This window comes from Cynara cardunculus, assembly GCF_001531365.2.
Source record: "Cynara cardunculus var. scolymus isolate 2C chromosome LG 1, CcrdV1, whole genome shotgun sequence".
NCBI lineage: Eukaryota > Viridiplantae > Streptophyta > Magnoliopsida > Asterales > Asteraceae > Cynara > Cynara cardunculus.
In genome coordinates this window covers 44964692-44978718 of record NC_037528.1, presented here as the reverse complement: position 1 = coordinate 44978718, position 14027 = coordinate 44964692, and the positions used below count along the sequence as shown (strand labels likewise).

The following is a 14027-nucleotide window of genomic DNA, read 5'->3' as shown; positions in this document are numbered from 1 at the left end:
GAAGTACTCGGCTTGATAAATCCCTTGTCCGACAAATCCTTCAATTGCGTAACCAGTTCTTTTAACTCTGATGAAGCTAATCTGTATGGTGCTTTTGCTACAGGTGCTGCTCCATGTATCAAATCAATCCCAAATTCAATAACTTTATCTGGAGGTAACCCTGACAAGTCTCCTGTAAAGACTTCAGGATAATTACTGACAACCGGAATTAATTCTTGCTTACCCTTTTCTTTCTTGGCATCAATTATGTAGGCTAAAAATCCTTGGCATTTCTTTTGAATACATTTTTTGGCTTTCATAACTGATAACAAACTGGTGCGATGACTCTGATGATCACCATAAATAACAATTGTCCCTCTGTCTGGCAATATTATTATAATCATCTTCTTATCACAAACAATGTTGGTCTGATTCTCGGCCAACCAATCCATTCCTACTACTACATCAAAATCTTTCATAGGCATGGGAAACAATCTGATGGGTAGCTCATATCCCTCAATCATAATAGTGCAGTTATTGAATACATTATTCACATATACTTGACCATTAGCAGTATCAACTGCTAACTTTTCGTCAAGAGGCACAGAATTCATTTGAGAACATAAGGCAAATGATGGGGAGACAAACAAGAAGTTTGCACCCGAGTCAAACAATACTTTAGCATGTAATGAATTCACAGAAAAAGTATCTGTTACTACATCGGGTATAGGATCTGCTTTGTGTTTGGTCATTTGAAAAGATCGTCCCCGCGCCCCACCCGATCCTCTGCCCATACTTGGTCTCCCACAGCCAGTCAATGTATTGCTTCCCATAGTGAGCTGTGGAGCTTTTAACTATGGGCAATTGTTCTTGAAATGGTCTGGCAAATTACAATGGAAACATTTTCTGTTTTGTCGACAAAAATTCGAAGTATGCCCAATTTTGCCACAATTAAAACATTTTATTGGCTCTATTCTGCATTATCCTCGGTGATATTGTCGATACAGGGGACAGGCTCTTTCCATTGGTCTCTGCATTGATTTATTATTAGGTTTGACAGTTTTTAATTCTCGATAACTTGCTGAGGACCCCTCCCATTTCCTTTTCTCGATTTACTTCCTTTCTTCGCTTCTATTCTTGTTTCTCTCGGTGATTTCTGTTGCATCTACTGCCAATGGAAAAGTAGAGGATTCATTGCTATAACAAATTCTCTGATGGAGGGCTTTAGACCCCAGATATACCGCTCCACTTTTCTAGCCTCTGTTGAGATGTAATGTTCAGCGAATCTAGAATACTCTATAAATTTTTTCTGTGTATTCTCTTACTAACCCAGAGCACTGTTCCAGGTTTAAAAAGTCCTCTTCCATCTGCCTGACTGCTGTTTTGGGACAGAACTGCTCTTTGAATCTATTCACAAATTCTGCCCATGTCATGGTTTGCAAAATATCTGTTCTAGCCAATGATTCTACCTCCCACCAAAATAATGCATTTGACTTCAAAACAAACACCGTAAATCTGACTTTATCTGATTATGCGCATCGAATGGTGTTGAACATTGATTCTATTTATTTAATCCAACACATAGCTTTAATTGGTTCTCTTTCTCCCGAGAAAGTTGGTGGTTTGCAAGTCAGAAACATCTTTATATCTCCTTCCCTATTATTGACAACTGGAACGGCTGGATTAATCTCAACTCTGTCAGTCTCGATTTTGGCAGGAATCCCCATAATGGAAGTCAAGGTTTCCCTTAGTTTTCTCATTTCTTCAGCAAGCATATCTCTAGTCACATATTATGGTTGTGGTACCTGTTCTTGGTTCATATTTTCTGAGTTAGATTCAGCCTGATCTGTATTAACTTCTGGCTGATTTATTCTGCCTCTGGTCTGTCATCTGCCTTGACCTCTGCCTCTGCCCCTTCCTCCGCCTCTGCCTCTACCTCTGCCCTTAGAGGTACCAATAGGAGCAAGAATAGGAGAATCCTCTTCTTCATTAGTGGGTTTGGGGCGGGTGATCATTTCTGACCTTCTAGATCTACTTGTCATCTATAGACTCAAAATTAATAAGCATATTTTCACATTCTCAAATATAATAAAGTGTCCAAGTTCAGTTATGTACCTGTAGATTTAAAATTACATTGGCCAGATGTAATCCGAAAATACCTTACACACTGATCTCTTAACTTATCATATTTTATTCCAAAGGTGCTAACTATGTTTGGGACCCTAATATGCAATAAAACAGTTTAAGTCTAGGCATCATGCATGTGAATACCTAAACTTCCCACCAAAACAAAGCATTGGACTTCAATACAGATACAGCAAATCAAACTTTACCGGTTTCTGGACACCTAATGGTGTTAAACACGGATTCGATCTCTTTAATCCAGCACATAGCCTTAGCTGGATCTCTTTCCCCAGAGAAAGTTGGCGGTTTACAGGTCAGGAACATCTTGATGTCTCCTTCCTTGTTATGAGTTACTGGAACAGAGGGATGTACTTCCACTCTTTCCGTTTCCACCCTGGCCGGTATTCCCATAATCGATGTCAAGGTTTCTCTTAATTTCCCTATTTCCTCTGCCAGCATGTCTCTTGTTATGTATTCAGGATGTGGCACTGGTTCCTCCTGAACATTCCTAGAATGGGATTCTTCATGCTCAGAATGTGTTTCAGCTCGACCTCTTCCCTGTGTCTGGCTTCTCCCTCTGCCTCTTCCCCTTGGTCTTCCCCGACCTCTATTTACAGAAGTACTTGTTGGAAGATTAACGGGTGATTCCTTCCTTTCCTCGGACTCATGATGAGCCATTCTCTCAGATCTCCGTGTTTGGCTAGACATCTGCAGATTTTAATGTCAATGATCACGTATTCACATTCCCAAATATAATAAAGTATTCAAGTCCAGTTATGTACCTATAAATTCATAATTACACTGGTCAGATGTAATTAAAATTTACCTTACATAATGTTCTTTTAACTCATCATATTTATTTCCAATGGTGCTAAATATGTACGGGACCCTTAACATGCAATGAAATAGTTTAAGTCTAGGTATCATGCTGTTAAATACCTAAATCCCTTAAACTCAGGCTCTAATACCACTTTCTGTAACACCCCATACCACACATTGCATGTAACACATACTTCAAAAATAAGAAATACATGTTTATACACCACTCAGGTCCCATAGTACAAGATTCTATTATACATAATACATAGACCAAAAATTCAAAATACATTTCTTGTATTAATCAACGTTCATCTTATCAAAACTATACATATCATAGACAAATCTTCATGCAGATATGTATATAGGAAAATACACATTTTCCCCTTCCCCTTACCGTTCGCACCTCCGCAACACACATTTAAAACCAAAAGGTCTAGTGAGTTCCCTTTTTATGTTATTGCAGGGTGAGAATCCCCAAAACTTTATTTAAAACAACTTTTCATATATATAACAATATATGAACAAGTAAAACATAATACCAATACCTTTCCAATTCCAAAGCCAATCTCTCGGCTTAAATAACACATCTAAACCCAAATAGGTTTGTACCAACCAGGTTTCTCTTAATGCCACTTTTAAACCTTTTTAATTAAAACAAGGTTTATTCAAAGTTTCAGGCCATAAACCTGTTACCCCCTTTTCAATAACATCCAGACTACAATTTCCAATAAGAATCTTGATCATCAACCTTTAATTCACAAAGAAGTAAAGATTCCAGATCACAGTAATCTTAGAAGATATAATAGTAAGAGTTATATCACATATCACACATACAAATGTCACCCTTATATCCAAAAGTACACATCTCCTTGATATGCCACCCTTATCCCATGGTACACCTCTCCTTGATATGTCACAATTATCCCATGGTACACCTCTCCTTGATATGTCACCCTTATATCCAAATGGGTATGAGGGCCTCACCCTCATATATATACTTTTCTAAAATAAGTAAGGTGGTTCAACAACCCCTTACATGTATGCATGCCCATGCATATTTACCCATGCATGAACCAATTTTATGCATAAAAAACATATCATGCATATACAAATTTCAATCATGCATATTCACCATAGACGGACCTAGTTAAGTGCCATGGGTGGCACGCACCACCATATCGTTTCTCCACCGAAGGGTAAAAAATTTAGGTTTCGTGAACGGTGCAACCGTATTAATTTGTTGTGTGTCACCGTATGTATTTTGAAACTATAATGAGAACAAGTTTTATTTGGTAGAGTTGGTTTGCAAGGCTTTTATTTCACCCCACATCCAAGTTCGAATCATGTTAGTGTCATTTTCTTAGTCAAACGGTACCACCATTTGAAAAAAAATCTGTATATTTGTTTCTTATAGTCAAACAGTGTTACCGCTTGAAAAAAATTTCCTATATTTTTTTTCTTATGGTCAAATGGTGCCACCGTTTAAAAAAAATTCTAGGTCCGTCCCTGATATTCACACATTATGCATACATTCTTATGCATAAAAATTTCACATACTCTCATGATCAAATATATCAGTTTATCATACTGTCACGTAAACATATAAAATAATCACGTATTAGTTACCTCAAATGATAACCAAGATCCGGTTATCACAGTTTCAATTATATTTTAAAATATTATAATTGATTATTTTTCAAAATACCCTTTTTGGTCATGTTACATTCTCATCGGCTAATTTTGCTAAACATAATTTGCTCATCAGCTAATTATGCCAAACATAATTTGCTCATCAGCTAATTTTGCCAAACATAACTTATTTATCAGCTAATTTATCGGCTACCAGTTTGCCAAAGAACATAATTTATTCATTAATTAATTTTACCAAACATAATTTATTCATCAGTTAGGTTATCGGATACAGGTTTGCAAAACATAGCCTTGGGATAAAACCCATAAAAGATGGTTAAAGATATATATTTTAGTGATGAACCCTGAACAAAACTCCCTTGTTAATTCATCTAATCCAGTCGTAGGGGTTGTTTGTTTACGTCTTAATAGTTCCATTAAAAGACAATCTCTGAATCGTTAAGAGGTGAATCTTATTTGGCAAAAAAAAATCTACCTCTTAATGGTTCTAAAATCCTCTGAATGATTTTATATCATGGATCTTCCTTAATCATTAAGAGCCTTAATTTCATTATAAACAATTATCAATAATTATATTTTATTTTGTACTCTGTCAAGACGTCTTAGTCATTCTGACCGCTTTAATGATTCTGTGTAAAAATCATCTGCTCCTTAAATTGTGTAAAGCTAGAACCCTGATTGGGGTCGAACTCAACAAAGCATGATGCTTCTCCGGCGTACAATCCTTTCTTACCCCACCAATCGCCACCATTCCTCCGCCGCTAAAAACCTCCAATCTCTCTCAAAAATACCTCACAGATACAGAGCCAAAGCCATCCGACAAGCCCAAGAAGCCCTTACAGACTACCTCCATGCCGTCAGGACTATACCTTACACATTTGCGGAGAACATCAGCAAGTACTCTATCGTCTCCCTATCTGGTGCTATATCTAAAGTAAAATTTTCGACATCAGATTTTTCCAAATCCTTGCAGAGGTTCTTCAGGTACCATCCACTTAACGAATTTGAGTTATTCTTTGAAAGTATTGGCATTGATGTTAATGAACTTGATGGGTTTTTGCCTGCTCGTAAGTTCTTTTTATCGGAAGATCTGAATGCGTTTGATGCTGCTTGTGTGCTTTACGGTTTTGGGATTCCTTGGAATAAATTGGGAATGCTGTATAAAGAAGAAAAAACAATTTTTGATAAGGACCCATGTGAATTAAAGGAAATTTGGAGGAGGTATATGAATTGTGGGTTCACTAGTTCATCTTTAATTGGGATTTGCTTGGTTTTTCCTCATTTATTGAGTGGGGATAGTGAAGTTGAGATACTTTTCAATGATTTGAAGAGGATTGTCATAGATTTTGATTTGATAAGTGATGTGGAGGGCAATGTGGATGCTTGGATTGAGATTTGTAGAAAGATTCGGATGTTTTATGACTTGGGTTGCAGGAAACTTGACATATGGGAGATGATGGGTAGAAGTAAAAAGATTTTGGTACAATGTCCGGAAGAAACTTTAACCGAAAAACTCAAGTACTTTTGTAGATTTCATGTTACAAATGAGGAGGTCACATCTTTACTCCTTTTGGGACCTAAAATCTTTGAATTTGATCTAAAAAGTCCGCTTTTTTGTGTTGTGGGACTCCTAAGACACTTTGGGTTGTCTGAAGAACACTTGAATTTTGTCATTAAGAAGTACCCTTATGTTTTTGGTAGAAATCGGCTAGCTAATCTTCCACATGTAATGAGAGCTCTGAATCTTAATCAATGGTTCTTCGATAAGATAAGAGATGGCGGTCATAATCTATTAACTAGTTATGCCATTGGCAGTTCTCATGAAGATTGCGATCAAGATTTTGCTGAAGACATGGTGACGATTCAATCTTCTAGAGTCCACAATCACACTTTAAGTAAGTTGGAATTCTTGCATAGTATTGGATACGGAGAGAATGGTTTCACTGTAAAAGTGTTGAAACACGTTCATGGTACCAGTAGACAGTTACAGGACCGATTTGATTGCTTAATTCATAACGGAATTGAATTTTCAAAGCTATGTAAGATGATTAGTTTGTCACCAAAGATTTTAAATCAACAATCAGAAATCCTTGAGAAGAAAGTTGAATTCCTTTGCCACGAAATTGGCTCCTCCTTGAACTATCTTGACATCTTTCCAGCATATTTCTGCTTTGACTTAGAGAAAAGAATAAAGCCCCGATACAGATTTCACATGTGGCTTATGGAAACCGGTTTGTGTGAAAGAGAGTATTCCCTTGCTAGCATTGTTGCCACTAGTGAGGTGCGCTTTATTGCTCGTATTTATAGAATTCACCCGGCTGCTCCAAAGAAGTGGCTTGAACTATTTATGAACCGAGATTATGCTAGTTTCCAAGAGACTTCATAGTGTGGCAGCCTATAGTCTTTTAAGCACTGAATGCTGAATGCTAATTTCCAAGAAACCCCATAGGTTACCAATTCGACTCTCCTCAAGGGCATTGGGCATTTCTCCAACTGTTATCTTCAGGGCTCTGCTTGGGATTAGTAGAGGTGCGTGCAAGCTGGATCAGACACTCACGGTTAAAAAAGTATGTCCTCTCACCATGATTTGATTCATTTCATTTTTTGTTGGAATTTTCAATAGTGTGATAGCTTACTTTTAAGGGCTCTCCCTGTATGCTCGAAGTTGTAGGGGTTCAGTGGGATGTAACAATGTAATTATTTTAAGTATGAAGATTCTTTCTCCCCGTGAAACTATACTTTGTTATTGAATATTGATCAAAAAGATGAACGGGGAGAGAACTTGGTTGCACTAGTACTAAACTTGGTACAGGTAGTCCTTTTTGTTTTCTTTTTCTTTTGAGAATTTCTTTTCTAATGCTCATATTACTGTTTTCGTGTTTTTATAATTCCTTTTCTCCACAAGTAACTGAGGTATATATGTGCAATTTGCATCTGTTGAGCAATATACATTTCTTTTGCCAAAATATCGCCGTTGAAGTGCTCCCTACCTAAATGTGCATGAGCTATGCTAACTTGCATCCAAATGAAGGAAAAAATCAGGGGAACTATAAGCATGTATGGCTGGTCCTTCTACTAATCATCCTAACCACAATTGAATATTTAAGGTTGAATTCATTGAAGCCGATGATGCTAATTTGACCACTGCAATGGCATCATTTTAAAGACTACCAGTGTCCTGCCACAGATTCTTAAGAATTTAAGATCCTCGATTGAAGTGTTCATTGTAATATATTAATCAATACCTTAAATCCTACACTCCCAAAATCTGTTTTCAAGTGGGATATATTGGGTTCAGTTGGTTTTGATTGTAATTTACTGTTTTATAGCACCTTGGTGCTTGTTGGAGGTGGCTTTGGTGGGAAGGTTTGGAAATCAGACAGAAGGCTGCCATGGATATTGCACTCTTTATCTCTAATCTCGATTGTGTAAAATCAAGCTTCTTATTTCATCTGTTGCAAAATCAACCACTGTACTTTGTCCACGTCATCATTTTCATCAACATTTATGATGCTTAATGCTTGATTAAGTCACCAAAGAATCGAAAACCAGGGAAGTTCAATAACCAAATCATTAAAGTCTTCAGATGATTATGCTAATGATAATGTATCTGGTGATGGTTATGAGGGAGGGAGGAAGAGAATGTTGGTAGTTATTATGATTTAGATTTCCTCTCAGATTATTCATTCATAGCACTCAACATTGTAAATTTCATTGGGCTTCTGCTACATTTATGCTCTTCCAGATTAAGCATATAGTCGATTATTAACATTAAGAGTCTCACATTCGCATGATTTGGATACTTCTGTTGGAATCCACCTTCTCTCCTCAATGGCCCCTTTTGAAAAGTAATATGGGAATTTCCACATATTCTTATATGGTATCAGAGCCAATGTCTCTGGGACATCATTGCCCTGGACTCGATATTTCGGGACATCTTTGCCCATCTATCCTATGTTGGAGGGGACGTGCTAGAATCCCACATCACTAGGACAATTTATCTTCGTTATGTTGGGAAACGATGCTCAAGATCACTCTACACGAACACCGTGACGATATAGTAAGAACAAAAAAAGAAAGAACACACAGGATTTTAGGTGGTTCACTTGATCGGTTTGATCAAGCTAGTCTCATTTTCAACAATAGCTTTCCACTTCTTAAAAGTATTAAAAACATTAGATTTATTTTTCAGAAAATAAATACATACCTTTCTTTCTGGTGGAATCATCGATGAAGGTGACGTAGTACTTCGATCCGCCCATTGATGAAACTGATGTAGGTCGGTAGACATCTGCATGAACCAGCTCCAACTTTTCAGATTTTCGTGTCATACCTGATTTTGCAAAAGTGATCTTTTTATGTTTGCCGTAAACACAAGGCTCACAGAAACCAACTGCCACATTATTCAGACCTGAAATCTTACACTTTGAAGCTAGCATCTTCATACCTTTCTCACTCATGTGCCTAAGTCTTTGGTGCCACAATGTAGAGCCCCCCATGTCATCATAGTTGCATTGACTCCATTTGTTGGTACTTCAGCCATGTATAAAGTCCCCTTCTTATAACCATGGGCAACAACCAAATTACCTTTTACCACTTTCCATTTATCGTCTCCGAAGACAACGTGATGTCCCTGATCATCCAACTGCCCAACTGAGATCAACATTCTCTTGAGACCTGGAATGTATCTCATGTTCTTCAACGTCCAATCGGTACTAAGAGGAGTTTTGGTAACTATGTCACCCATGCCCTTGATGTCCAATGTTTTATCATCTGCCAACCGAACCTTTCCAAAATTTTCAGCCTTGAAATTTTGCATCATGTCCGTGCTGTGAGAGGCATGGAATGAATCCCCAAAATCCATAATCCAAGATTCAATAATTGGACTGTCAACGCAACAGATCAGTGCGTCATCAGAATCTTCAGAGGCTACGTTAACTCCCTGCTCACCTTTTTCGATTGGCCTTGCCGTACACTTAGTTTTGAAGTGACCACTCTGTTTGCAATTCTAACACGTAATATCTTTCCTGTTCTTCGATTGCCCTCTTTTTCTAGATTTCGATCAACCTCTTCCTTTTTTTTGCCCCCTGTCTTCTGCACTTAGCAAGGAACTCGAACTTTCACCAAAGTTCATTCTACGGATATCCTCTCCGAGAATCAAGTATCAAATTCCTTCAAATGTAAGCTTGAGTTCCAGTTGAACTACTAACGCCGTAACCGTGCCAGAACAACTCTCGGGTAAAGAAGATAATAATAACAACACTTGTACTTCATCATCTAATTTAATGTCAACAGAGGCTAACCTTGTCAATATTGAATTGAATTCATTTACATGATCTGTGACAGACGCTCCTTCCTTCATCTTCGTATTCAGCAGTTGACGGATCAGAAAAACCTTATTCGAAGCACTAGGTTTTTCATACACATTGGATAACGCCTTCAGCAATCCATGTGTAGTCTTCTCGCCAACAATATTGTATGCGACATTCTTTGCTAAGGATAATCTAAACCACACCCAATGCCTGACGGTCGAACAGGTTCCAATCGGCTTGTTCCATCTTCTTTGATTTAGCTCCTGACAGCGGTTCATGAAGTTTCTTTTGGTACAAGTAATCTTCGATCGGCATCTTCCAGAATCCAAAATCGTGGCCATCGAACTTGTCTATCTTTACTTTTCCATCTTCTGTCATTGCTTAGAAAAAAACAGTCTTCTGGTCGACAGAGACTGTACGACCTATGGATCTCCAAACGACGATCCAACCGTTGGAAACATAGATCCTGATGTTATGGAGCTACTGTCCAAAATCAGACAATCCGACCGTTCAATCTCTGGGAATAGGCAAAACTGCGTGTTGCCTGAATATGCTGCCGAATTTTCTTCTTTTTTTCACCTTTGCTCTGATACCAGTTGTTGGGAAATGATGCTCAAGATCACTCACACGAACACAACGACGATAAAGCAAGAAAAAAAAAAGAACACAGGATTTTACGTGGTTCACTTGATCGGTTTGATCAAGCTAGTCCATGGCCACACTAGTAGGGATTTTATTGATATTAACGGTTGGGGTTTACAATTACATAAGATTAAATTTATAGAAGAAAAAAAGTTAAACTCCCAAGTGGTCCGGACACAAATCTTGAGAGTTTCCTTTCTCTGATATTTGGCCCAACTGCCAATTAATCAGACTCCATAACTTTACACGGTATTGTCAAAAACCCTCCTCTCCTTAAGGGGTCTTTGGGAGAGTCATCTGGGGGTTCCACATATTCTCATGATATCAAGAGTCAAGATCTACCGTTTTGCACATCTTTGTCTGTCTACCATCCCTTGGAGGGGGCATGGTAGAGTCCACATTAGCTAGAGTTGATACTTTTTCTTCAATATATGTTTTGGAACCCCTCTTCTCTCTTCAAAGGCTTTTTTAGAGAGTAATCTAGGGGTTCCACACATTCTCATATGGTATTAGAGCACCATCTAGGACATAACATGACACTCTAGGACATCTTTTCCCGTCTACGTGTTACAATCCCTAGTCGACTAAACTTTGACACTTTATCTTTAATATATGTTGGAATTCCCCCGCCCCCCCAAAAAAAAGCATACTCTCACAATTAAGTTCTTGTTTTCTTAGTTTCTTCTGTTCTTGTAGGTGCTGATGGCGTACTACTGCTGCTGTGTGCTCTGTTCAATTGAGGTTTTCAGAATATTATGCCATTGACTGTCGAGCGTAGAATGCTACTCCCTGTGTCCCAAAATAAATGTCCACAATGAAAAAGACACACAGTTTTAGTTTTGCAAATGTGTAAATTGTTACACTTTTTAATTAAGTAATGGATAATTTTACCCTCAATAATAATGGGAAAGTAGAGACTTACTTTTAAAAGTGGACATTTATTTTGTGACAAACTAAAATAGAACTGTGCACCCTTTTTTGGGAGGGAGGGAGTATTTTTATTATCCACATACCGAATGCCACAAATGGACGAAGATTGGCATGTTGATCTAATCGCAACCTTCAATATTCTCTACGATCTTGGGTTAGCTGTACCATTTTGGATTCTCTTATAACCAGGTTTGTTTTCTACAACATAACCATGATCATGATGAAGAGTTGTTTATTTATAAACCCGTTGCTACTCCAAAAGTATTGATCTTCGCTTTTTCAGGTCACACTCGATGCAAAAAGAGTTGGGAACCATGATGCTGGCTGCAGTGAGGTCTTTTGGTTCTTTGCATATATGGTCATCCATCAACTCAAAGGCTAAGCAATGGTGGACTAACTGGGCTTGCTCATGTGGTTCACTTTAGAGCTTCCACAACGGTTGAACTTCTGTATTTGGAGTTTTATCTAAAAAGTGCGGACCCAACAGCAAAAAAACAAGCGTTTTTGAGAGCTGGTAACTACACAAGCAAAAGCAGGGTGTATTTTGTCGAGAGCTTTTTCACAAGCTTAGGTGGCCGAAAAGGTTTTCAAAAAGCTCTATTGTGGATGCTCTTAACCATATTTTTTGACGTATTTATTATTTTACCCGTCATGTAAATTTTGAGTCCATTAAGCTTAAAGCTTTCTTTTTCGGTTTATCAGGTCCCCAAGGCGTTGCAGATTGCATTAAAGTGCATATGCATGTGTTTGATGAAACGAAGCTGTATATGCTAAACCTTCTCTGAAAGAGCTCCTGTACTGGTACTGGTATTTCGCCTTGCGCTGATGTATCATAACATCTATGCTTCTCATGCATTTACTTCCATCACTCTATATTTGATTTATAGATTTGAACCCTTATGAAGATAAGGTGCCGTTTACCAAACGCTTACCCGGATAAGCACTTACTAAGTCACTTTACTTTAATGGATGAATATGGCAAGGACTAAAAATCTTACCCGCTAAGAGCGAAGACAAGAATCAAGAGTTTTACCCGGTAAGTGAGGACGAGGACTCTTACCATGGTTAGCGCTTACAGGGATAAATTGTTGCATACGATGCGTTTTAATGAAAAAAGTGTTACTCGGTAAGTAAGCGATAGTGTTGAATTTTACCGGTAAGTGCTTACCGGGTAAGTGTTTAGGTAAACGGCCCCTAAGACTCTGAAGTTGATGCATTATGATTGGGTGGATCATGGTTTAGAGTTTATTATACCTTGGTTGGATGAACTCCAATAATTTAGCAAGTACCGGTTATCATCCTCACTTACTTTGTTGGGTAAGATTTTTGGCAATCAAAATGGCATAGTAAACAACAATTTTACGTAGTAAGTTTCTATCGGGTAAAAGTCACCACCCTTGCTTATCAGGTAAGACTTTCGGTCTTTGTCATGCCTCTGTCGAATTAGATTCTTGGTTCTTGCCATGCGAATGCTGCCTATCTTGAGCATTTGATCCGAACCCAAAACCAAAATTGTTGTTGTATGTGAATTGATTTCTTTTAACGAAACTAACTCAGTATTCTGAAACAACGTTATGATTAGCCTTTCTTTTGTAGAACTCGAACATTAATTCACAAAAGCAGGTTCAGATTCGGTTTTTAGAGCATCTCATAAGCTATGTAAAGGACTTGTCAAGTGCTTGTCCGGGTAAACATTTAGTAAACACCCTCTTAGTTAGTAATACTTTGTATTTGAATGAAATTATGTAAGTGTGATTATAAATAATGTAAAGTTGTAAATTTTTTGAATTTTATTAGCTATTAATTATGAAGATGGCCCTCGACGTGTAGCTTAGTTAGTAAATTGGCAGTATGATTTTACCCAAATACAAGACAGATCTAGGGTTCAATCTTGAGATCTTGTGCTAGACTCACCCGGTGAGCTAACCAAAAAATGATCCCTCATATTGATGTCTTTGGAGGCAGATTCCGTTTGGGCCAGTTAGGTTGTCGGAAATGAACTTTTTGTCCAAGTAACTATTTTAAATGAGATTTTAATTATATCCATGACCTTTTGATAAGTATGAGAATCTATTTTTACTTTAACGAGGTCATAAATTTAATTAAAATCTCATTTAAAATTATATATTCCTAGGGCTTTGGCAAAATAACTGATAAGTTAGTTGTTACTAGTTGATACTGATGAATTAATCACACATTTGGCGAAAAATAGCTGATAAGTAAGATGTGAGTTGATAAACTATCTGATAAGCTAATCATGATTGGTAAAAACTAGCTGATTAAAAATGCAAAATGACTGAAAAACACATGTAAGAAAATTAATCAATTATAATATTTCGTAATATATATATATATATATATATATATAAATCATCAATAACGTATTAGATGATAAAAAAAATATAATATATTAATTAGTAGAATTTTAATTTGATCTATTTCATATATATATATATATATATATACACACACATATACATATACATACTAGAAGGATATTCACACAATATATCGGGATATATTTCGATTTTAATATTTTGTTTTATTCTTTGTCCCTCTTGATATAACATG

The 14027-nt window shown here is 37.2% G+C and overlaps 1 protein-coding gene across 2 annotated transcripts; it reads left to right on the top strand.

Moving 5' to 3' along the window:
* Positions 1–5275: 5275 nt before the first annotated feature.
* LOC112524675 (transcription termination factor MTEF18, mitochondrial) lies at positions 5276–11876 on the top strand. Of its 2 annotated transcripts, XM_025134612.1 has the most exons (3): positions 5276–7139; positions 11223–11267; positions 11740–11876. In XM_025134612.1, the coding sequence occupies exon 1, from the start codon at positions 5276–5278 to the stop codon at positions 6956–6958; it is 1683 nt and encodes a 560-aa protein (XP_024990380.1). In that variant the 3' UTR covers positions 6959–7139; positions 11223–11267; positions 11740–11876. The 2 variants fall into 2 exon arrangements, with proteins under 2 accessions (XP_024990380.1, XP_024990389.1); XM_025134621.1 differs by lacking the exon at positions 11223–11267.
* Positions 11877–14027: the final 2151 nt, after the last annotated feature.